This window comes from Neltuma alba, unplaced genomic scaffold, assembly GCF_004799145.2.
Source record: "Neltuma alba isolate B1F8T4 unplaced genomic scaffold, ASM479914v2 tig00011485_pilon, whole genome shotgun sequence".
In the NCBI taxonomy this organism is placed as follows: Eukaryota; Viridiplantae; Streptophyta; class Magnoliopsida; order Fabales; family Fabaceae; genus Neltuma; species Neltuma alba.
Genome location: NW_021636154.1, coordinates 326,484 through 351,004, shown reverse-complemented (window position 1 = coordinate 351,004; position 24,521 = coordinate 326,484). Strand labels below are relative to the sequence as shown.

At 33.4% G+C, this 24,521-nt stretch overlaps 2 protein-coding genes across 3 annotated transcripts; both read right to left on the bottom strand.

Annotated features, from left to right (window-relative positions):
* Positions 1 to 88: 88 nt before the first annotated feature.
* LOC114714043 (mitochondrial carnitine/acylcarnitine carrier-like protein) lies at positions 89 to 18,859 on the bottom strand. Of its 2 annotated transcripts, none has more exons than XM_028898736.1 (4): positions 18,854 to 18,859; positions 3,488 to 3,550; positions 1,198 to 1,589; positions 89 to 771 (listed from the first exon to the last, which is right to left on the bottom strand). In XM_028898736.1, exons 3-4 carry the CDS (start codon positions 1,587 to 1,589, stop codon positions 270 to 272), a joined length of 894 nt encoding a protein of 297 aa, XP_028754569.1. In that variant the 5' UTR covers positions 3,488 to 3,550; positions 18,854 to 18,859; the 3' UTR covers positions 89 to 269. The 2 variants fall into 2 exon arrangements, with proteins under 2 accessions (XP_028754569.1, XP_028754570.1); XM_028898737.1 differs by lacking the exon at positions 18,854 to 18,859 and adding an exon at positions 3,266 to 3,272 and having other exon boundaries at positions 3,488 to 3,716.
* LOC114714040 (phosphoenolpyruvate carboxykinase (ATP)) lies at positions 6,567 to 11,706 on the bottom strand. The gene is made up of 13 exons (XM_028898734.1): positions 11,693 to 11,706; positions 11,325 to 11,600; positions 10,655 to 10,833; positions 10,119 to 10,272; positions 9,941 to 10,025; positions 9,215 to 9,315; positions 8,715 to 9,013; positions 8,346 to 8,519; positions 8,185 to 8,250; positions 7,568 to 7,746; positions 7,302 to 7,471; positions 7,042 to 7,210; positions 6,567 to 6,930 (listed from the first exon to the last, which is right to left on the bottom strand). The coding sequence occupies exons 2-13, from the start codon at positions 11,588 to 11,590 to the stop codon at positions 6,787 to 6,789; spliced, it is 1,986 nt and encodes a 661-aa protein (XP_028754567.1). The 5' UTR covers positions 11,591 to 11,600; positions 11,693 to 11,706; the 3' UTR covers positions 6,567 to 6,786.
* Positions 18,860 to 24,521: the final 5,662 nt, after the last annotated feature.

Below are 24,521 nucleotides of genomic sequence, written 5' to 3'. Positions count from 1 at the left end.
ACGCTTTCTGGCACTGACAGATCAACCAATCCAAGCCCCTTTATAAAATTTCAAGCATGAACATAGAACGAAGGTGTGGAGCCAGAAGTAAATATCACTGCTGATAAAAGAATGATTATTCCTCGAAGACTAAAGATTGAAGAACTGACAGAAGATGAACGGGTGGGGCTGTATTGCAATGAACATAAATATTATGGCTTTTGCCTTTTTGGGACCAGACTAAGAAAATGGGAGACCTGGGCACTAAATGGTATCCTCATAAGAACTGATCAGCCCAGAGCTGATCTTGTCATCTCAAAAGCCAAGAAGCAAGCGGCATTTGCAGGAACACTTCGCGCCATTGCAGGACCAAAACCCTTGTAGAGGCCTTTGAATCCCTCTGAAGCTTTAATCTTTCTAAAGGCATCCCATGAACCAGAATACCTGGGATTTTTGTGATCATCTACCTGAATCACACTCTTCACAACATCAGTTGGGTACACTAAGAACCAGAAGGAAGCTCCTCCCAAGCCTCCAGCAACTAGCAAAGAACCTCTACCAAGTCCAGAAGTATCCTTGCCTCCAGCAATAAATTGCTTTATTGCTTCATATACACCAAACATAACAGCATTTCCAGGTACTTCACGAGCTAATGTCGGAACCAAGCCCTTAAAAAGACCTCTCGCACCCCCTTCTGACCTGAGAACTTGCCGGGCCACATCCATGGGTCCCCCATACTTCACAGCCACAGTAGCTGCTCCAGAACCTGCCAGCGCACTTTGTGCTTGCAGCCTGATAGCATCAGGAAACGAACAGTTAACTGAAAGATCAATATATAAGTCCAATACTAATGTATCAACAGTAACAATGGCAGAGAAAATTAATCGAGACTACAAATTTTAGGCTAAAATTTAGCTTATTCTCATTACTCATTCTTCTGTTTCAGCCAACAATTAGAGACAAAATCAAGTCTGGTAAGGCCCTTTATAGTTCATATGTTATAACAAATGAAACAATAAGATGCATACATACATATGAACTTGGGACAGTGAATAAGTAATTATTGCGAAGCTCTCATAGAAATTACAGAGAAGTAGAGGGGGAAAACAAGCAGTCATTCAAAATAATAAGCTATATCAACACAGAAATTAATTAAAAAACACCTCAGGCAGAAAACGAAATAAAAAAGGCCGTGAACAGAATAACAGAATCAGTGACCTGCATTTGATTAGCTCAGTTGGGCACGCTAGAAAGGAAACAGCAACTCCAGCACCAGCACCACAAACAAACTGCTGATTTACTGTAAGAGGGGCACCGGGATGCGATCTCAACAATGCCTCCATTTGTCCCCTTACTGTGAACAGGACAGCATTGAAAGCTGCCACTGTTGCAAGTGGAGCGCCCATACCTTTGTACAAGCCCCTTGGGCCTTCAGCTGCTAATGTTTGCTTGACTGCATCCATGGCGCCAGCATACTTGGGAGGCTGGCCAAGGGCTGGTGCGGGCTGGCTTTGAAGCTTGACCTTTATGGTGTCAAATGGGTGTCCACATATCAATTGTGCTGCCCCTCCAACAGTTCCTGCAGTAAGGTCCTTAGCGACGTCTCCCATCTGCAAAATAAGGAGGAATAAAAAGGATTGAAATAACGTAATATGAAGCATGAATTTAAATTACCATATGATAAATTTAGGGTCCTTGAGAAAACCAAATTGAGCAAAGTAAGAAAGTCGGGTCTGAAATCAATAATGTTACAAACCATTCAACCAAATACAAATCCAGCAATGGAAAGGCCGACAAATAAAAAATTTCACTCAGTCAGCTGAAGAATGATTAACTAAAAAGCATCTAATATAAAGAACTATAACATTCTAAGTTATAGTTGATGCATCTACATTCCTTACAGAAGCAATGTTGGATTAATTAGTTATGTTTTAGCGGCTCAAATCCACCCTGTATCCTTTTGTTCTTCAACGGCCAAGAAACTGAACCGAGGAGCAATACAACAAAACAACTTAGAAGTAACACAATGGCAACAGCTGAAAGGAACTGTTCGATCCAGCCATATGTTTGAGATAAAACCAATTCACATAAGTCCTCCTTTCCGCATTCAGACGTTACAAACTTCTGAAGGGTAAGATAAGAAAACATCAACTGTCTCAACTCTCAAGTAGACAGCCCAGGCCATATTCTTTTTCATCCAAAAGGGATTGTAGCTACTGAAAAATGTTAAACAAAATTAAGCGGTCTATTGACATTTATACCTTATGCACTAATGCTACGTGATATGTTTATTGCAACATCACCACCCGATGATTACAATGACACTCACAGGCTTAGAACGTCTGAAGAGACAAAATTTCGAATATGCAATAGTTCCGGTTTACCATTTCTTTCAAATGAAATAGATGGAAAGCTATTACGGCACTTTACAAGTTCTGCTTGACAGAAGCATTGCAACATCGAACAGATGTTTTGTGAAAATCACCGGGACACTGTGACTCAATAATAAGGAAAAGGTGCAAGTCCAAGGAGAGATTTCAATCAAATTTAATAATTATTCTTAATAAGAAATTTAATCACTAAACGACTAGAATCAGGTGTATCAATGTTCTACTATCCGACTAGATGTATGCCATGGAAAATTCCCTCAAAATACCCTCCACGTATGCGCATGCCCATGGTCCACCTACTCTTTCAGAGTATAGCACAAGCATTGAAGAAAAGTATAATAGAACTTGAAAGTGAATATGAATAAATTTTAGTTCAACCTATGACAGGCGAAAGAAAATGACTCTATATCTTCGCTTCTTGCGTTAAAGATTAGGAAAGAAAACAGTGACAGAGAGCCTAACATTCAATTCCTCAGTATGTGTATTGAAACCGATACTACTATACATTTTAAAAATATTTTATTTAAAAAAAAAAAAAGTCGCACAGCTAGATACAAGCACCCGTTAATCACAGACACACAAAACAAGACAAATTAAAAAAAAAAAATTTATGTGCAATACAAGAGTGGCACTAAGCAATGGAACAAGCAAGTTCACTGATGGTCACCAGAAAAAAAGATCAATTCGGATATGGAGACCTGACACCAAAACTTCGTAATCTCAGATTCAAGATCCAAACACAACTTGCATAGGCTGTTTCCAATGCAGCAACTCAAGCCAAAACTCATATGGAGTATCAGGAATCAAATTATCGATGGCATTCGCAAATCAATAGTAATTAATTCTTTGAACTTTCAGCGTAGAAAAGAGACTTCGGACAGAAGCTGGAATCTTACCGTGCCCCTAGTTGTGTCCCAAAGAATCAGATGTAAAGCAGAATGAAAATGAATCAGATAGACGAATCTGAGATTAAACAAACAAGACACAGTAGAAAAACTATCTATCCACAATGTAAAGCCGTAACGAAGACTGTAGCTTTACTAAGCTCGAAATGTAAAGCTGGGAAATGGGTTCGTGAATCAAGATATAAAGAAACGGAAAAAAGGGGAAAACGAAACCTTTGCTAGGGATACAGAGCCACAAGCGATAAGTGTGGGGGGTAAGGAAGAGCGTGAGTGTGGCTGAGACGCAGCCCAGAGAGAGGGGGAGAGAGAGGCACACCCGTGAGAAACAGATACGACAGAGATTGTCAGAGAGGGGAGAAAGGGGGCAAGAAAATGGGAGCAAAAGCCAATCTCAGCCACTCTCTCGCCCTCCAGTCCTCACCAAACAAGCCAGACTTGAAAATTACATATATTTTGGCAGTGGTGGGTGGAGAATGGGATAGAGGGGCTCCTTCACTGCCACTCGCCAAGCGGCAGGCGCATGACATTTGAGTACGCACACAAGAATGAATTTGTTAGGATATACATTATTTACAAAATACAAACCATGATAAAGCTAATCAACAAAATACACACAAGATGATTTATTAAATTTTAGGAAAAATTCATATCTTCTGTTATTTTCTTAATATATTAATGCAGGGATTTTTAGGATTTCAATTCCAATTTTCTATATGAAATAACCTTTCCAGGTTGTCAGCATAAAGATAAAATTTTTAATTTTATAATCAATCTAATATTCAATTAAAAAAACAATATATATATATATATATATATATATATATATGGAGCAAGCGGCCTAATTTAAAAATCATAGGCAAACAAAGATGGATCTGAGTAGTATGAGTTCATATTCTTCAAACAAATATTTAGGGATTTGATTTTCTAACTTTTTAATATATGAAGCTTAATTAAATTCAATATTTGTCCTCTTTACCTCAAAGGATACTCCTAGTGTCTGAAAGGGGGGAAACAGTCACGCTACTTAAATAATGAATTACATTATAATCACATATATAACTTATGAAATGGCATATTATAGACTTCATATATCATTGTAATTATTTTTTACATTATTAAATTGAGATGAGAATTAATCTTTTGGGACAAAAATTAATTTGTTTTCTTAGTATGAGAAAGGGAGTAAAATGGACTAAAATATCGCACGGATTGCGTTAATCGTTTCCTTTCTAGTTTAAACCATAAATATGCGAATAATGGATCGTTATTGCGGTCAAATTTTAACAAATCGCTAAAAACTACAAGGGTAAGGACCGGAGTTATTGGGCCAGAAATCTAGATTTTAATGGCCATGATCAACGATTTTTTTGTTTAAAGATTAATCTGGATTTATTTTGGAACCAAAGAAAATAGAGAATACAATATTAATATATTATAAATGTACAACCCTTGTTCCCTATTGGCGAGTATGAGTAGGCAGATACTTCTTATATCTGTCAATTGTCAATATGCTAATATTGAAAGTCAGCAAAAAGCATTAGCCCTTGAAGGCTGAACTGAGTCAGATAGTCAAAGCCAAATACCCGTCCAATCTGAAACATTATACCTACGCAGATAGGAAAACTTAGTTGAACATGGCTGTAACCAGATTAATGGCCTCTTCAAATTTTCTTCAGTAGAAAAGCTTTGTACGGATCGAGTTGGTTTCCGGCAATATTGTGAAGATGGACAAGTTGGACTCGGTTTAAATGGCTTATTTAGCTGTCAAAACAGGAGGTATATTTTAATAAGGACAATAAATACAAGCAAAGATGGTTAAGTTTACTGGTTGCTTTGGTGTTAATTTAGGCTTATTCAAGTCTCTTTAAGGAAGTGGCTTCTGCACGCTACTTACAGTCCCCTATTACATTACCAAGCTGTTCCAAGATTGAAAGTAGAACTGTGCAAGGTGGTTAGATGTCGGGTGAAAGAAATCGAAGACAAAACAAGCAACAAAGAATTGACATTTTCCATCCAAAAGTAGGGAATGCTCACAGCTCCATCTTTGGGGTGTTTGAATCACCCTAAAAACACTTTTAAAAAGTGCTTTCATGTTAAGATAAAACTCTTCTTTTATATTTACTGTAATATTATTTTTAAAATCATGATTTAATTTTCACCCAAACACTTTTCCTGCATTGCTATTTGAAGTAGAAACAGAGGGTCACCAATTTACAGTAGGGAACTGCAAGTATGAGGAATTTGATCCAAGATCTGCTCTGTTGGGCATCAAGACACACCCAAATCATGATATAAAAGAAGCTGATTTTCCGTCTGTATAATTGACGAGGTACCTCCCTGAAATTCTTTTGTCCGAATTGTCTATTCATAGGACCAGAAATATGATGATTACCACATAGGGGTATTGTATAATCGCGTTGGAGTCTATGAATCTTCTTCTTCATTCATGTGACAAATCGTATTAACCAAAGCAGTGTTTTAAGTTCGGTTTGCTGGCGTTTACATTTTTTGCTTGTAAACTTTTTCCCTCTCATTTAACTCAATAACTCACACTCATTTAAACGCCCCTAACTTGTTAGCTTACATTGAACTGTCTCCTGTTGACAACTTTTTCTGTGGAGTTCATAAACTTCGGCTTCCTTCGTACAGCGTTACAAAATATTGTTTGATCAGGGAAGAAAGAGAGCTCTATTTGATTGATCAGTGGTTCCCACTATATCCGTGGAGTGGGGCAAATAGAACAAGATATTAATGCTCCGTGGTTCTTTTCTTTTGCACTGTGTTGTAAGTGCTATTGCCTCTTAGCGAATAAAGTAACTCCATCATCCTCTTTAATTTCAATCTGCCAGAAGTTTCAAGTTTGTTATTCTTGGGAGAGCTTCCCCCCCCCCCCCACTTAATTCGACAATTGACTTGTCAAGCGTGTCTGGTTGGAACTTGAAGGCCTTTTGGATGAAGGGATAGTCGTACAATTTATGATGGAGAATTTAAATGGCTGTGTGGGAAAAAATCGAGTATCGTATATATTACTATGGCTAGTTTATGCCATACAAATGTTGAGTGATCAATATTTAATTTTGTCATTAGGATTTAGGAAGCATGCGTGGTCATAGCTATTAACTACTTCATTTTGTATAATTTTTTTTTATGTTATACGCGGCCATAAGCTTCATCTTCAACAGTTAAGGCGAAGTTAAAATACTGCTAAGCATTAGATGCCCATAAAATAAAGCACCCAAAACTGCTGTCAGGTTCTGAATTTAGCTCAGTTCTTCCCCTGCTTTTCTCTTTCTACCAATTAATTAAATTTATGTCAGTGATAATGAAGAGTTGAACCATTTTTGCTAGAGTGAAAAGAAAAGGATTTAACTAAAACTTAATCTCAAGAATATAATAGTGATAAATACATATCAATCGAACGGGGCAATACCAAAGAAAATCTAACGACTCTTTTATTCTGACATATAAGCAAGCAAGCCCCATTCAACATAGCAGCACTCAAGTCCCAAGCATTAGAAGATCGGACCCGCAGCAAGAATCTCTTCGGTCAAACTGTTGTCATTCCCCTTCGCGTAGTTTGTGAAGGTTTCAAAATTTTTCTTGAACAAACCAGCTAGCTTCAACAGAGTTTCGTTGTATGCCCGTTTGTCTGACCACTGCAATCCAACAAAAATTCCATGTAAAGAGATATTCTGGAAGAGATATTCTGGAAAGGATATTCTGGAAAAGACCACAACAAGAGGTAATGAAAACATTGTTCAACTTACTGTGTTCTCTGGTTCCAGAATTTCAGAAGGAACTCCTTCTACTTCAGTAGGAATCTCGAGCCCAAAAATCTCAGTCTTTTTGTAGTTTGCCTCCAAGAGGCTTCCCGAGTGAATGGCATCAATAATCTTCCTTGTGTATGACAGTTTGATACGACTTCCAGAACCATAGCTGTAATTGGCCAAGGCAACAAGTTCAGATTTTGCAAGACACTGTTTTACTCAAGTCATCAGAACTTATTGAGCTAAAACTTTAACCGTACCTCCCACCAGACCAACCAGTGTTGACGAGCCATCCAGTAGCGCCATGCTTCTGCATCTTCTCAGAAAGCATTGCAGCATATTTAGTTGGGTGTAGCATTATAAATGCTGCACCAAAACAAGCTGAGAATGTGGCCTGAGGCTCCTTTATACCATCTTCAGTACCAGCCACCTTTGGTCATTAATTGGCAGGAGCAAAAAAAATTAAGGAGGGTTTGAGGTGTAATACGAAAAAAACAAGTGTAATAAGTTAGTTGCGATAAATTACCAGGGCAGTATATCCACTGATGAAATGATACATGGTCTGAGACAAGCTTAGCTTACTCACTGGTGGGAGCACGCCAAATGCATCACAAGCCAAAAGTATAACATTCTTTGGATGAGGTCCCACGCATGGTAACTTTGCATTTGGTATATACTCAATGGGATAAGCAGCTCGAGTGTTTTCTGCAATAAGGAGGGGGAAAAAAAGTTGGAGGTGTTTTACTCTGTTAGACTTTTTAGTTTGATTCTTAATATTTTAGAAATTCGTAAGTGGTCCTTATAGTTTTAGATTACTAGTTAGGTGCTGTGAAGACCGTAAACAATTTAACCACAAAGTCATTTTATCAGCAGTATATTTTGTATTGATAGTAAACATGCTTACGGAATCTTGTGTTATATTGTAATGAGTTGACTTTACCCAACAGATGAGGTGTGATTACGATCCCCACCACCGTACAAGCAAAGTCAACTCATTTGTCATCATAATCACATTCACACGTCAATTCCTCAAAATTATTTAATTGAAACAAATCAAGTCATCACTCAACGTTATCAAAATCGTTTCAAACATGTTAAGCAACGGCAGCTAAGATAATTTTGATTTAAGAAATTGGTACTTGCCTGTAACTGACTTGTCAGAATAATCTACTTCGCGTGTATGCTCATCAAATACGACGTTTTCCAAAACTGACAGTAGAAAAACATTATCATTAAGAATTAAGAAAACATATATAAATGGGAAAGGATAGTTTACATCGAAGTGATCCTGAGATATATATTACCTGTACCGAATTTGATTGCATTAAAAATATCGGGCTCTTTCTCTCTGGATAGATCAATACACTTGGCATAGCACCCACCTTCGATGTTTGAGACACCATTCTCACTCCAACAATGTTCATCATCTCCAATCAGATACCTATTATGATCCGTAGAAAGAGTTGTCTTTCCCGTACCTGATATGGATGAAGAGAAGTAACCATGAGAACAGAGCAAGGGAGGCTGGAAGAAGCCATACCCCATACGGAGTAGTAAGCATTATTCATACAAATGATTCAAGTATGGCTACAAGGAGGATTAAGAAGAGGAAGATAAGGTAGGGCAGCGTCCGGAGGCACCGTATTCCGACGTGGATGGTTATGATACTCTACCTGACAAACCAAAGAAGAGAGCAACATCGCCATCTTTGCCCATATTGCAGCCAGAATGAAGAGAGAGGATTTGACGCTTAGGCATGAGATAATGCATAACACTGAAAAGACCCTTCTTCATTTCCCCGGCGTACTGTGTGCCGAGGATGACCATTTCCCTCCTAGCAAGATTAATGTCTATGCTAGTAGAGGATGTCATGTAGTGAGTATAACGATTACACGGGAACTGCCCAGCATTGTATATAGTGAAGTCCGGAGTACCGAATTCCTCCAGCTCTTCAGGAGTGGGTCGGATACACCTGCCACCCACCCAGTTATCCATTTTGCACACTCAACTAATACACATTCATTTCTCACCCTTTTCCTCCACTCAAGCATGGATCATAATATAAATTAAAGCTTAATTTCAACGATGAGGAGACTTATCTGGCGGCCTTATCTGAAAGAATAAGCAAATAACAGTTGATAATGGTGGTTTATCATTCTTATGATTTACTTACATGTTGTGCATAAACAATGAATGGTAAGCTCTGGCAGAGACTATCCTGACTTTGATTCTGTTCTCAGGGTCCCAGTTCAAGAATTGATCATTGACAAAGACCTGCAAATTGAGAATTATCATCCATGGAATTAGATTGATTAAAAAAAGGCATCTTTCCAAGGAAAATATATTCCTATCATGACAACACAACTTGGTGTTACAACTATTTCTCATACTGTAGATGCCATCCAAGCTCAGCTGGGTTTTTATTCTAATGCTGCTAATCTGTTCTATTTACAATCAGGCTGCTCTGAGGGCTCAATCTTGCAAAAGCATATATCCTTAATAATTTTGCCCTGGCAGGGAAGCTAAGGTCCCAACAGGATGAATACGACTTGTGCATAATAAATACAAGGCTCCGCCTAGGAAAACGATACCTCTCAATAATAGACACAACGACTGTGTGTGTGACACGTCATGTCACTACACCCAAGAGATAAGTTGTAAGGGGATGTTTCGCCAACTTGGACAAATGAACGATACCAGCACCATCCCCACGTTACCATCATATAAAAGCAAAATAATATCTTATAATGGTGGATCAAAAAATATATATATTTGGTTGGCAATATATATATATATGTTTCATAATGTATATTATTATTAACTAATAGCTCTTTCCTTTCAGGGAGGCCTTTTTTCAAACAAGTACCATGCCAAAAGAGAAAAAAGATAGAGAAATGACCTTGTCCAAAGAGTTCAAGTAATCAACAGCTCTTTCTCTGTTTACCAAGAAAGTATGCTCGTCCATCTCAATATTCGGCGAACCCCTATGAAGCACCAAACACGCAGAAGCTCAATATCAAAACGTATAAAAATAAAAGAAAAAATGGAAGACGAAGTGGGGAGAGAGAATTACGTACTTTCCCCACCAAAGTTCAGCCTCAGTATCGTCATCCTTTACAACACGTTTATCCCTGGGAGATCGTCCGGTCTTTGCACCAGAAAGGGTTCCCAAGGCTCCCGTAGAAGTGATGTAAGACCCTTTCTCATACTTAATCGCCTGCTCATACAGTTCTGCATCAAGCCCATAAAAACACTCAACGGTCGTATATTTTATTTTTATTCCAGATTATGACGTGTCGTTATGTATCTGGAATTGTACGGTTACGAAATTGGAAGATTATACGTAGACTTCCATAAATCAAGGCGAATATTTTATTCATTAGTTGTTATTATGCTATTGCTGACTAAGTCCGTTCAAAGCTCCAAACACAAAATATGCAATTACATAAGGGGGAGGCTTAACTCATTTTCGTACGCTACATGTACTTATTGACGTAACAGGTGAAAGAACAGACAAGGAGGGAAAAACAGACCAAGTGAACCGCAAGATACAAGTAACGCCGAAAGATACGATTTTTCAGGAAACATAAAAGCGCAAAGGATTAGAAAATACCAGCTGGAGAGAGATTGTAGAGAACATGCGTAAATTTCAAGGAACTGTCGCTGACGCTGATGGTGGGTGTGACATGGTGGTGCGATACATGAGAGACCGCAGAGCCTTCCGATTTCCTAGCCGGGTCTCCTTTCACCACCTTGGGTCCGGTTTCCCTCGTCAGCGAAGCCAAAGAAGCACTGTTCCAACACCCAAAAAAGGATTAGTTACACACAAAGATAGTCCAATATTTTGTTTCGTCTTCAGTAATACATTTTCTAAGTTGTTTTGTTAAACCGCGTTAACTGGATCCAGTTTTACAGAGAGATCATATAAGCGAATCGTCTCGGATAGTGAGAAATAACAGAGCTTGGTAAATGATCCGACTTAGTTTAATGGGAAAGATCCGTGTTAGCGCCATGATGGAAGAGGATCCGAATTGGCCGCAATGGGGCATCTGCAAAGGTGTCGTTTTTATTACAGGCCCGTCATCTTGGGTCCCCCATCAATATCTTTCGAGTCCTTCAAGATCATCTCCGCGTGACGGTTTTCTATTTTCCATTTTTCTCGGTTTACATCTCGGATCGGGCCCCACATACACATTGTAGCGTTCCCTTTCCGATTAAAATATTTTAATTAATAACTTTGAATATTATTATTTACCGGTGACGGTGATTATGACGTTGTGTACCTGATGGATTGAAGCTGCAGTTTCTGGCGCTCTTCTTCGGACAGAGAGGCGAAGGTGGTCTGATTGTTTTTTATGGGAGTGTTGGGAGCAGACTTCTTCCTCTGGAGCGAGTGAAGCTCATCGATGGTTTGAGCCTTCACCGGAGGAGCACTGTCGTCGTGGCAAACCTCTCTCTGCTTCTTGTGCGTCTGAATCTTCGTCAGTCCGTTGCGTGCCGTCCCGTTACCATTTTCGAAGCTGAAATCTCCGTTACCATTCGCAGCCATCTTCGTCTCCCTGCAAACAGAAATCCATCGTCACATATAAAAACAGAGCACAAAAAAACTGCCTTTAAAAACCCCGAAGGAAGAGAGAGAGAGAGAGATGACCTGTTGATTTGGAGGAGGATGAGAGAATGAGGAAGGGGAAGCTAATGATGAGGGAGAGGGGAAGTAGGTCGTGAAATTAAATGATGGATCATATGAGGAGAATGCGAGTGAGAGAGATAATGAGCAAAAACGAGAGGGTGATGCAGATATGGGAGGCGGAGTTGCCCTTATAAAGGGTTCAGTTGGGAGCAGCTCTTAACCAGGGTCAACATCTAACCATACTTGGTTAAATTTTATCCCCAGTCAGAGTCAAGCTCCGTGTAATGAAAATCAGAGACTCTCCATATCCGATACATGAGAATCGGGGTCAGACAAAATCGTCCTCAATTCCGATCCTCTGCTCCTCATCCCTACCGGATCTAATCCTGGTCTCTAACTCTAATGAATCATTCGGAGTGGAGTATCCATATGGTATTATTTTGGTTGTTACCTGTTTGTTTATTGTATTCTTTGCTTTTTACTTTATTTTTCAAAAAGTTTCCCTGAAACTGACATATTTTCAACCAATATATCAATGAAATTTAAAAGATATTGATATTAAATTTTTAAGAAATCATGGAGGTACGGGAAAAAGGGAAATTAATTTCGAGAAAGTGGAAGAAATGTGATGAATAAAAGATAGGGAAAATTCGGGATGGAATTATTAGGAATAGAGATGGAGGAAGAGAAGGGATGACGGCGTCCGGTCGCCGCGAGAATGGAAGATGAAGTTAAAAGAAGGTGGGGCCCATTTCTAACCAGATCAGCCAACAGCCATTGCTTCGGTTTCATGCTCCGAGTAGTGTGCGCTTTTATTTGCCTGTCTGATTCTTCTTTTGTATGGTCCGAGAGGGAAATATTATCATGTCAAACCCAACACCGGCCCCCCGGCGGGAAAATAAATGATTTATTTAAATAAAATAATACTCCATGCCTTTCGTGTCTGAATTTTGTTTTATTTTTGGTCAAATTTTCAATTTCATTTTAATCTCTTATAAGCCTGGATTCCTACCATTTTAAAGTTACAATAAACTCTCTTAAACTTTATTCATCTCCCCGAAAACCACTTACCATTAATGTTTCAACTTGTTTGTCTCAGGTTGATTAAGAAAACATGACATCATTAATATTTCTGTTATCTCATAAACAAAACTGTCTATCTCAGATTAATTAAGAAAACATGACATCTAATGTAGAATACGTGATAATTATGTACTTCTCTGGTTTTTAATAAATGACCTAATTGTTGAGTTGGTTTTGATCATAAATATAAGACCCATTTTTTATATTTATCAATTTTTTCTAAATTACTCCTATGGATACTCCTTCAACCATAATCAAATAGAAGATAGGATATTAAGAAAGATAATTATAATATTTTAAGAAAAACGTGTCACATTTCTTATAATTAACTAACTTACCTAACTTCCTTAATCTAATCAAACGAGTTAAATGGGTCTTATATTAAGGACAGGATGAGTATTTATATACAACCTCTAGTTTTTAATATAAAAACTTGTTTAGCTTTCAAATTGATCTTAAACATAAGATTCCAATTCACTTTTTTATATTTATTTATTTATTTTCAAAATAGTTTTGTTGTAGTTGTACATGTTAAGGGTTCATTAAATAATAATTTTAGTTAATATACATGATTAATAAGGATATTCTAAGAAAGACAATAACTATTTATAATAAATAACTAACTTAACTAATTTTTTTTAATTTTTTAAATTGATAAACTAGATTTTATATTATGACAGGGGTATTAGGTTTTTTGTATATAGCCTGGGCAAAGGGCTAAAGTGTCGTTCTCACCTGCCACCCATTTATCATCATAGAGAAATTGTCTGCAGAAATTGCGCATGACTGGGACGAAATAAGGGGAGAGGAAGACTAGAAAGTGCAAATACATAATTACACTTTTGTCCTTCACTCAATTCTTATCATCTAATATGCCACGGGTTCTTCATTAATGTGATTTGGCAAATTCCATTTGTGTTCGGGGATCACGGCGATGATAATAGTAGGGTGTTTTTTGTTTTAAAAAAAATTAGAATTCACCAAGTTGGTCGTTAACTTTAAAACGTTTGGGAGATTATTTGCCATTGACTCTAAATTAAGGATAATTATTTACATTTTAATTTATTTTTTGTATTTTTTAATTTTTTTCCTCATAAGTGATCTAAACTTACAGGTCAAGCCTCGCCTTCCTTTTATCATCCAAGCCAGCTCCAGGTCACTTCTCAAATTTTAATTTGATCCTTTACATTTAATTGGCCATTTTGTTTTCGCTGCTTTATAGTACTCCTCCGGTCCTTATTATAAGACCCCATTTGACTTTTTATTTAGTCTTAATTATAAGATCCCAATCCATTTTGTCTCTTATATTTATGCATTTTTTTTCAAGATAATCCTTCTAATAATGATAGTTTTAGCCAATATACTTAATTAGCAAAGATATTTTAGGAATGACAAAACTTATTTATTATAAATAACCAACTTAACTTACTTCCTTAATCTCCTCAAATAAGTCAATTGGATCTTATAATTAGGACCGGAGGAGTAGTATTTAACTTTTTAATCTAGATTAATTTGATTTGATTCTTTTACTATATTTAAAATTTCAACTTGGTCACTTGACTTGATTTTTTCCTCTAATTTACTCGGATCTGATTAATAAATTCATTTTATTATACTGATGAGCTGCATGAGACTTTTTTGTTCAACCTTCCACACTTTAATTTGAAAACGTCAAAATAAAAAAAAACTTTTGAGAATAATGACTGGATTATGAAATAAAATTGAAATCAATAGGGAAATATAACACAAAGTAAATGAATCAAATTAAAGTCCAATAAAATTAAAAGACACAAGTAAACTTCAAAACAAAATCAAAAGGATCAAATCGAGGCAAGATAAAAATCAAGGTAAGAAAATGAAATATATGATCAGAAGAGACAACTATAGGATAAACCAAAAATAAATAAAAATAAACCAATGAAAAAATATATTAGAGATAAATAAAAGCAAAGAACAAAAATAAATTTTATAACATTTGTTAAAAATTAATTTAACAGCAGACACCGAGCAGTGACTCCATGTTAAATCAGGTCGAGGCATTGAGCTAATTTAATCAGATTATACATTATAGTAGCATTTATATATTTTAAAAAATTATAAAAAAGTAAGCTATAATGACTATAAAATTATGTACAAAAACTCGATACGTTTAACCTATTATCTTTACCCAAAAAAATAAGTGATATCTATCACCTGTTAATTGAAGTCCTCATAATAAAAATATAAGAGGATAGGATAACTCAATTTTAATATGAACACGGGAACTGTACAGCTGGTAAGGGAAATATCAAAAAGCTTCCAGGTTTTTCGTTTTTAAAATGGTATTAATCCATAAATCCAACAACCTTAAATTTGTAACTTTTTATATTTTTCTTTTTTGCGTAATCTTTTAAAAATGTCAAGGGAAAAGGGAAAAGGTCTGCACTTGGGTTGGGAGGGGCGACGAATCGGTCTTTGGTCAATGAGTGAGCAGCATCCACGTCAGCCGCCTAGTGCGCTGGGATATGGCAAGATGAGAAGTGGCCGAGCCGGCCTCCGACTAAGTGCTACGTCATGAGCAAAAATTAAAATAAAACAAAGCAACATCGAATTTAATTACAGCTAATTTAAAAAAAGAAAAGAAAATAAGCTGTAAATATTAATTTTGGATAGTTATGAACACAAAAAATTTTGGTTGAAAACTCGCTTGATTTATCATTGAGACTCTCGTATTTGTAATTTTATTTTGAATAAAATTTTTTTGATACTTAGTTATAATTAAATTAATAATTTGATTCAGTGTCGGTTCCCCAGACTACGACGGCACAAAAAAAAAGAACCAACCACGTTATTGAAAAATTACCACCGCTGTATTTTATTGACTCCATATTTTAATTTTAATCCTTTAAATTTTAAATTATAGATTTATTTTTTAAAATTTTTTAATTAAAATATTAATTATAATAATTTAATAAAAATTTATACCTTATTATTCTTGAAAAACCAAATCTAAAATAAGAACAAATTTAAAATACTGAAAATTATATTAATCCTATTTTATTCATCAGGCTGGGTACGATATATCCAGGTTCCAGGTAAAAAGGCGGCTCCACCAAGTGGCTAGATTTTTTTTTTTTTTTTTGGGGTCAAAAGTGGTTAGAATTATATGGGAGAGGAAAAAATGAGAATGAGGTGGAACCCAACGGAGAATATAAAATAAATGGCGAAGAAAAGAGAGACAGTGGGTACATTCTAAAAATAAAATGATGGCATCGGATTCGGAGAAAACTGAAAAGAATGGACGCAAATCTCAAAGTAAAATAAATACGTTACATAATACTACCTCATCTCTTTAATATAACAGTGAGTCTTATATTTAATTTAATTCTACATATAAGATTTTAAAATAATTATGATAATTATATTAGTTATACGTGTTAAAAGTTCTACCAGATAGTAGTTAGCTAATACATGTAGTTAGTAAACGTGTTCTAAAAAAAATTAACACATACTATCTCCAATCCTTAATATAAGAGCTAGTTGACTAATTTAAGTAAATTAAAAAAATTAGAAAAATTAGTTCTTTATAATAAATACATATTATCTTTTTAAAATATCATTGCTAATCAAATGTATTAATTATAACTATCATTATTATAAAGACTACTTTTAAAAAAATAGATAAATATGAAAGATAAAGTGAATTACGGTATTATATTTAGGATCAAAATAAAATTCAAGTAAGCTCTTATATTAAAGACTGAAGGTAATCTTTGTTACAAATAACTAATTGAACAAATTTTTTAATCTATTTAAATTAGTTAACTAGTTCTTATATTATGAACAAAAAATGATATAAGACATTGGTTAAAAGAAAATTGTGATTACATGACGCTGTTTGGATGATTAATGTGCTTTTTTTTTTCAATTTTGTTCTATTAAATATATGGGAGATATGAGAAAATGAGAAATAATTCAAGTATAACAAACTAGACGTATCAACAGGGGTTAGGTCTAGCAGAAGGGACTAGTCCTTCACAATGTAACGAACTAAGGTTTGAATCCTTATCGGGAGAGGTGTCTACATTTAATGCCTGATAGTATCTCGAATAAAATCTATTACTTCCTCCGTTCCTTATTATAAGAGACATTTGATGCTTATAGCATGTTCCAAAATATAAGAGACACTTAAAAGTTGTCTTTACTTTTTTGTGTTGATTTCCTATTTTACTCATATTTATTGTCTCCAGCTCACACTCTCTCTCCTTCCCACTTCTCTTTCTTTTAAGAATTTACTATTGTTCTTTCTCATGCTCTCTCTCCTTATTAATGAGGGCATTTTTGGGAAAAAAAATTATACTTTTTACACATTAATTGTTCTTAACTAATTTTAACTGTTTTTTTGATCAACGTAATTCGGTTATTCGTCTCTTATAATAAGAAACGGAGGGAGTACTATATAAAAGCATAGTACAAAGCATGGCTTACTAACAGACTGCCACTTGGCTTCTATTACTATATAAAAATAGAATACAAAACATGATTTATTAACAGACTGCCACTTGGCTTCACCAGAATATAGATAAATAGGTTTTTTTTTCTAAAGCCAAAATTTTATGTCGAACTCTTTATTTTTGCGTTATTCACCACCATAATGCATGTTCCTCCTTATTTCCACTACCCATCTCTTTTCGTGATAGAATCAGTTAGTTATCTCTCATAATGTAATATTTTTTATTTAAATGGTTTTAGTTGAATTCTTATGATGTATTGTTTATTTATATTTTAGTTGAATTGTTTGCAGATAAATTTTTTATTTTTATTTTTGTTAAAGCCACATCTCTACCATGATGTCTCTATTTATGCGTTTTTCTTGAGAATTAGTTCGATCATATTTATTTGAGTGCACATTTTATGTCTTTCTATTTATTTTTGCAAAATAGTGATTTTTGTTAATGGTAGATAAATCTACTTTTTTAATAATTTTTTGATTAATTCAATTAATTTTGATTTATTACAGAATTCATTGCAATTATCTCCAATAATGAGTATTATTTTTTCTATTTTTTGTAAAAACCAAAATACCCTTTATATGCAAATGTTTTAAATTAAAACAATAAATAAAATTACATAACTTCCCTCATCCCGAAAATTGTGGTTTATATGCGAAGTATGATGTATGTTCAAATTTTGAAATTTGATGGTATTATTTAAAATTAATTATGCTTGAAATTTAATTTTAGCTGGTTTATTAGTATATTGAAAATAATATCCTACGCCCTAAATCTAAACTATTATTTATACCTAAAACATTTATTATTTTTTATTTATGAATTATTTTGAAATCTAATTCAAATGAAAGATTATTTTACTTCTGCTATTTAGAATTAAAATTTATTTTAAAATAAAATAAAATATTAATTTTTAAGGAAAACAATCGATGTCTTTTATGGATTAGCTTAATAAAAAATGAAATACAAACTTAAACGTATTAGTCGAGATATTTTCTTTAATGCTAATATGTAATTTTAACAATACGAACTACTCAATTATTAAATAGTGATTTTATTTTATAATTTATTTGACGTTTGTCTATTATTAATGATCTCAAATAGTAAATTTCCTAATTATCATTACGATAACCAACACATTTTATGTTTTCTATTAAATACCTAATTCAATCTTAACTCCACAAGGTATGCGGATTATCTTACCAACCATTTTGTCTTCATTAATTTTTCTTGTATTAAATAGCCTGCTTTTACAATACAGAATCAGATTTCATATTTGTCCAATATAATATTATTGATCATGACATTATCTGTGTAATTATTGAATATAATCAAATATTTGAGTTTCAATCCATTAACCCTTTTGTCTCCATTAATTCAATCTTTTTAAAGGAACATCCATTTATATGCCTACATATATAGTATATTTTTAAAAATGTTGATAATGGATCTACCTGTATTGCAGATTTCAAAAGCTTAATACTCCTCCAGTCCTTAATATAAGGCCCATTTAACTAATTTGATTAGATTAAGGAAGTTAGGTAAATTAGTTAATTATAAGAAAAGTGACACATTTTTCCTAAAATACCATAATCATCTTTTTTAATACCCCTCTCTCTCTTCTACTTGGTTATAGTTGAGAGAATATCCATAAGGGTAATTTAGAGAAAATTGATAAATATGAGAAATGGGTCTTATATTTAGGACCAAAACCAACTCAAGAATTGGGTCCTATATTAAGGACCGGAGGAGTAATATTTTATTTTAAATTAAATTGAAATCATGACTTGAAACAGTAATGTAATATTCAACTAATTATTTTGTGGTAATTCAAATTTTTATCTTATATAAAAGAAACCACTAATTCATACCTGTGCATTGCACAGACGCTATACTAGGATATGAACGATTATTCAAATAATAGTTTATTATCTAAAGACACTTTGAAAGTTTGTATTTGGAACGTAAAACATGGTTATGCCACTTAAAATTTAAATTGGCCACTTAATAATTAAATTGATTTATAAATGAATAAATTATATGAATAAGTATATTCCCAAAATATGGAAACGTGTGGCAATTTTTAATTATATTTATCAAATAGTTAGTTTATTTTAAATTTTTTCTAGGATATGAAGAGTATTCAAATTATCTTATATTATCTAAAGACACTTTCAAAGTTTGTATTTGAAATGTAAAGCCACTTAAAATTTAAATTGGTCACTTAATTATTAAATTGATTTATAAATAGATAAATTATAGGAAGAAGTATATTCACAAAACCTGGAAACATGGGCAATTTTTTCATATAATTGTATCTTTTATTATTTATTAATAGACCAAAAATATCAGTAACGCACAATCGTAGAGCGTGGGCATCTTCACCCATGGTTGTGTATCATTTGAAGGCATGTTTCTGTCGTATCACCAAAGATCAGATAAATGTTTTTTTCTTTTCTTTTCTTGTAAAAAAAAAAAGCCACATGTTTTACCCATGTTTTCACCAACTATTTATTATTAATCTATCTATTATTCTATTAATGTATAAAAATAGAATACAAAGCAAGATCGGGTTGTTGGCAACTCGACACGTGGCGTCACCAATGTGTAGATAAATGGTTCTCACTTTTAAATTTTTATTTCTACCCATGTTCTCCTATTCATGCACTTTTCTTGCCTTTTTTTTGGTGAATTATTTGCAGAAAAAATGGTACTTATAAAATTTAAAATTTAAAACATGATCTATCTCACGATTATTTGGTGGTTGGTTACAACGTAAAAGTTGGTTATAGGCTGACATGTGAATTTTAATCACTAGAACATGTTGTTCTGGATTTTATGAATTTGCTGTGGGTAATTTTTTTTATTCTAATTAAGAAATATTTCTGGTTTGAAATTAAATTCAATAATCTTAAAAAGGGCTCTTAATATTTTAAAATTAAAATTAATACTTCATAAAAAGTAGTTGTTCGTCCCCCCAATTAAATCATTTTATAATTACAAAAAATCTATCTTTTATCAATCAGTTACCTCTGTCCAAGATTCATTTACTGATGCTTGTCATTTTCCATAGGTGAAAGATTTAATGACTTAGTCCGAAGTCCTTGTTACATGGCTTCTGAGGTACTAAAACAAAAGTAGCCATATTGAGTAGGTTAGATTTATCTTGTGAATAGTGTATTTCAACTCATGACAAATAGATTTTTAATGGCTGAGAATTAAATTTTAAATCGCTATGGATATACTGCTAGAAGAAAATAAATGCTTGTCTTTGAATGGCTTCAATACGGTCAAAAAAGAGTAGTCTGTATTTTTCCCAAGTAATAAATATATTTGGTTTATGCCAGCTGCTTGTATTGTGAGAATGAAGTCTAAAGCAAAAACACTTATTGAATTTGATCATAATCTGGTCACTGTGCTTGCTTTTGATCTCAAGTTGCGGCTAAATGGGTGCTCTTTAGCTTAGAAAATGACTTCATACTTATGTCGTTGCCAATATGGTCTGCTGCTTGATCATAGTTTCACGTCTTTCTCAACATCTTAGAGCTAAAGACTGAGTTACAACTAACCATTTAGTCTTGTGTGGATCCAACTGAAAATATGATTAATTATTATCAAACCAAGGTCTTAAATTGATTTTCTATTTGAGTTATCATCATTCCATCTATTAGGTTTTTTTTTTGTCCCAATAATTATTGCATGTAAAAAAAGAAGAAGATAAAAAGAGTCAGTTATAAACTTATTATTTGTCTTGAATATACCTTGTGCATTGCACGAGCACTAAACTAGTTACTTCTAATAAAAAAAAACCTATGTTTTACTTAAAAAAAAAAAACTAGATGTGGTATCATGGGTAACATGACGAACAACCTCCGTGGCGCCATGATCTGATGATGGATTTTCGTAAGCCTTTTAAGATTCCCACGCGTTCCACTGTTTTGCCCCAACCAGCCCGGCTGCACCCTTTGCTTCTTCCTCTTCTTCCTTTTTAATTTTATTGGTGAAAACTTTTGACATTACTTTCTTTTCGCCTTCATGTTTCCGTGTAATATAATATTTCATATTGAATTACAGTTGATTAGAGGTTTTGTTATTCACCAAAATTTTCTGTTCGATTAAGTTGACTTAATCACAATCAATATATTTATTGTAATTGATTGTATATTTATTTGGCAATTATTATTAAAGCTTATTCTCATTGTATAAATTCCTCATATTTTCAATTAATCATGATTAGGTCAACTTAAATAGAACAATAAACTAGCCTACGTAAAAAATCACAAATCAATCGAATCAAATCATTTTTAATTCCATTAATACAATTGATAAGTGTATGAGTCGCACCCTTCTGGGATCAATTACACAATTTTTTTTTAAAAAGCGTAAACAATTGTCTGTTTTTGAGTCAACGAGTTGGGTTCTTGTTTTCATTTTCGGCGCTGAAATTTTTTTCCTTATTATTTTGCATCTATAAAAGTTTCCGAACAAATTCTCCGATTTTTTTTTGGGATCTGCTGAGATAACACTCATTCAAACAAGTGAAACAAAATAGCAGTAAAAGCAATCTAATATTAATGAAAGCAGAAGTTTATCTATGAATTTTTATTAGGATAAAGGTTTAACTTTAACCCTAATCTTATTTTTCAGGTGTAATTTTATTCACAATTTTTTTAGTAGTATAATTTTAACTATAATCTAATTTCTCCGGTATAATATTACGTCTAATTTTTTGATACAATTTTATCCCTGATCCAGGGGAAAAAAGATCACGTAATTTTATATAAAAAAACAAGTATCTTCTTGTTTGATTTTTTTCTTTAAATCATCAATTAGTTTTTATTTTAAAAATGGAAAAAAAGAAAAATACCTATTTGACAATTTTCTGGTTTTACCATGAAAATTCACTGTAGTTAAGATAAATCTCACATATTAAAGAAATTTATATAAATACTTACGAATTATTTATCAATAAAATGTATACTAATTACATTAGTCTTGGTTTGACAAGTCAGTCGGGCCAAATGAAAAAAAATTAGATGATATGACAAATTAATTAGCCAAGAAATTAATGTCAAAATCAGACGTAACATAATCAGCAGGGAATGGTTGAGATGACTATAATAAATGCAAACGTTCACACATAGAAATAGATGATTAAGAAATGCCACACAACTGCAAATGAAATTTTCCAGCTGAAGATCAAAAGTTTCAATTACCTAACCCACCCTTCACGTGAATATGTTCACATAAAAGATATTTAAAAAAAAAAACTTTGACTAAAAATGTTTAGTTCGAGGCACACAAATTGATGCAATAAAGTTTCCGGGAAGATCAGAGTCGTATAAGTAATACTCTTCCGGTCCTAATTATAAGACCCAATTGACTTATTTGAGGAGATTAAGGAAGTAAGTTAAGTTGGTTATTTATAATAAATAAGTGTTGTCATTCCTAAAATATCCTTGCTAATTAAGTATATTGGCTAAAACTATCATTATTAGAAGGATTATCTTGGCAAAAAATGCATAAATATAAGAGACAAAATAGATTGGGGTCTTATAATTAGGATCAAATAAAAAGTCAAATGGGGTCTTATAATAAAGACCGGAGGAGTAATTAAATATTCATCATCACGTACGCATATTCATATATTCTGCAACAACACTTTTTTCCACAAAATCCTTGAAGCACTAGCAAGGGGGCGCGCGGGCACATATATATACATATTTATATATAAGTTTTAAATTTGAATAGATTTGGATGCATTTTTTTTTTTCAATTTTGCTATTAATTATATATTCTCTTTTCTTTACTATATTTTTTCTTATCACATTTATTGGCACATTTTTCTTTATCATTTTTATCATTTACTATAAGGATATATTTGAAAACAAGATTATATTTCTAATTCTAACATATTTATTACTTTTAACGAATTTTAACTAATATTTTTAACTGATTTTAAATGATTATTTATTATTCTTAATTAGTTATATACAAATAAGAGGAGTATACTCTTTTAAGGCAAATAAAAAGGACATATTAACAACTAAAGGCAAAGAGAGGCAAACTAGGGGAGGCATTATATGGTAGAGGCCCAGCCTGGTGACGTTAATTAGCACATCAGCTCCTGCACATTTTTAGACTTGTCTAAAGTCCAAACTATCCATTTAACTTGCACTGTTAAGTTCAACTTTTTATTCGTTATTTTTTTCTAAAGTTTAAATAGTACAAATTAATTCAGGTCAAAAAAAGCAGGGCAAAGTAATTCCATTTAGATGTGGTAGAACTCAAATTAACACACACATGCCATTTAAAATGAGCTAGAAATACAAGATTCTTAAACCGTACATTAGTAATCCTCTAAAATACTTCTTCTATAATTTGATAACTAATTTACAGAGATTTAAAAAATTAGTTAATTTAATTATTTATAACAAGTATTTGCTAGTTTCTCTTAAAGATATTTAATTATGACTTTTTTTATGAAAATCTCTTTAATATATATAATAAATAGGGATGATTAAAGGGAGAAAAAAATTATGACGAAGTATATTGAGAATTTGAGGTCTTTGCTTCTTGATGATCGAGATACATAGTGTAATATAAATTCTCTGAACCATTTCAGGGAGATGAAGTTTAAAAGAGGGAAACAAAATAATGGATTCTACCTTTATACATGTCAGGCTCACATTTGTGGGACTCACTTTTAGCTCCCTAAGCTACTAAGTCACGACGTACTCTTTTACTTTTTTTGGTGATAAATTGACGACGTACCGTTTCTGTATCAAAGCTGCATGATCTGCTTTTGAAATTAGTATGGCCAGAATGGGGTGTTATTTGGGGGAGGTTATAACCTTTCTTGGAGACATAAATGTACATATAAATTATTCGCAGGAATGAAAAGGATATGGTGTGAGTGAGGTAGTTCCAAACTCGGAGGAATTTTTGGCATTTTCCATTAAGTTCACGTCGTTTTGTGTAGCCCATTCATTCCCCACGTCCCATCCTTATAAGTCAAATAATTCAATACTCTCTCTTGCTCTAAATATAAAAACTAGTTGACTAATTTGAGAAGATTAAGGAAATAAGTTAAGTTAGTTATTTATAATTAATAAATATTGTATTTTCTAAAATATCTGTACTAATCAAATGTATTAGCTAGAACTACTATTATTAGAAGGACTACCTTGGAAAAAAATACATAAATATGAGAGACAAAATAGATTGGGGTCTTATATTTAAAATCAAAATAAAATTCAAATGAAGTTTTAGATTAA

What these genes read in the sequence shown, in the direction of transcription:
- LOC114714043 (XM_028898736.1), bottom strand. Translation starts at nt 1,589, where the DNA reads ATGGGAGACGTCGCTAAGGACCTTACTGCAGGAACTGTTGGAGGGGCA. An exon ending in ACTGAGCTAATCAAATGCAG is followed by an intron (nt 772 to 1,197) that starts GTCACTGATTCT and finishes TGATGCTATCAG; the next exon opens with GCTGCAAGCACAAAGTGCGC.
- LOC114714040 (XM_028898734.1), bottom strand. Translation starts at nt 11,590, where the DNA reads ATGGCTGCGAATGGTAACGGAGATTTCAGCTTCGAAAATGGTAACGGG. An exon ending in TTCTGACAAGTCAGTTACAG is followed by an intron (nt 7,747 to 8,184) that starts GCAAGTACCAAT and finishes TCCTTATTGCAG; the next exon opens with AAAACACTCGAGCTGCTTAT. An exon ending in ACTGGTTGGTCTGGTGGGAG is followed by an intron (nt 7,211 to 7,301) that starts GTACGGTTAAAG and finishes GGCCAATTACAG; the next exon opens with CTATGGTTCTGGAAGTCGTA.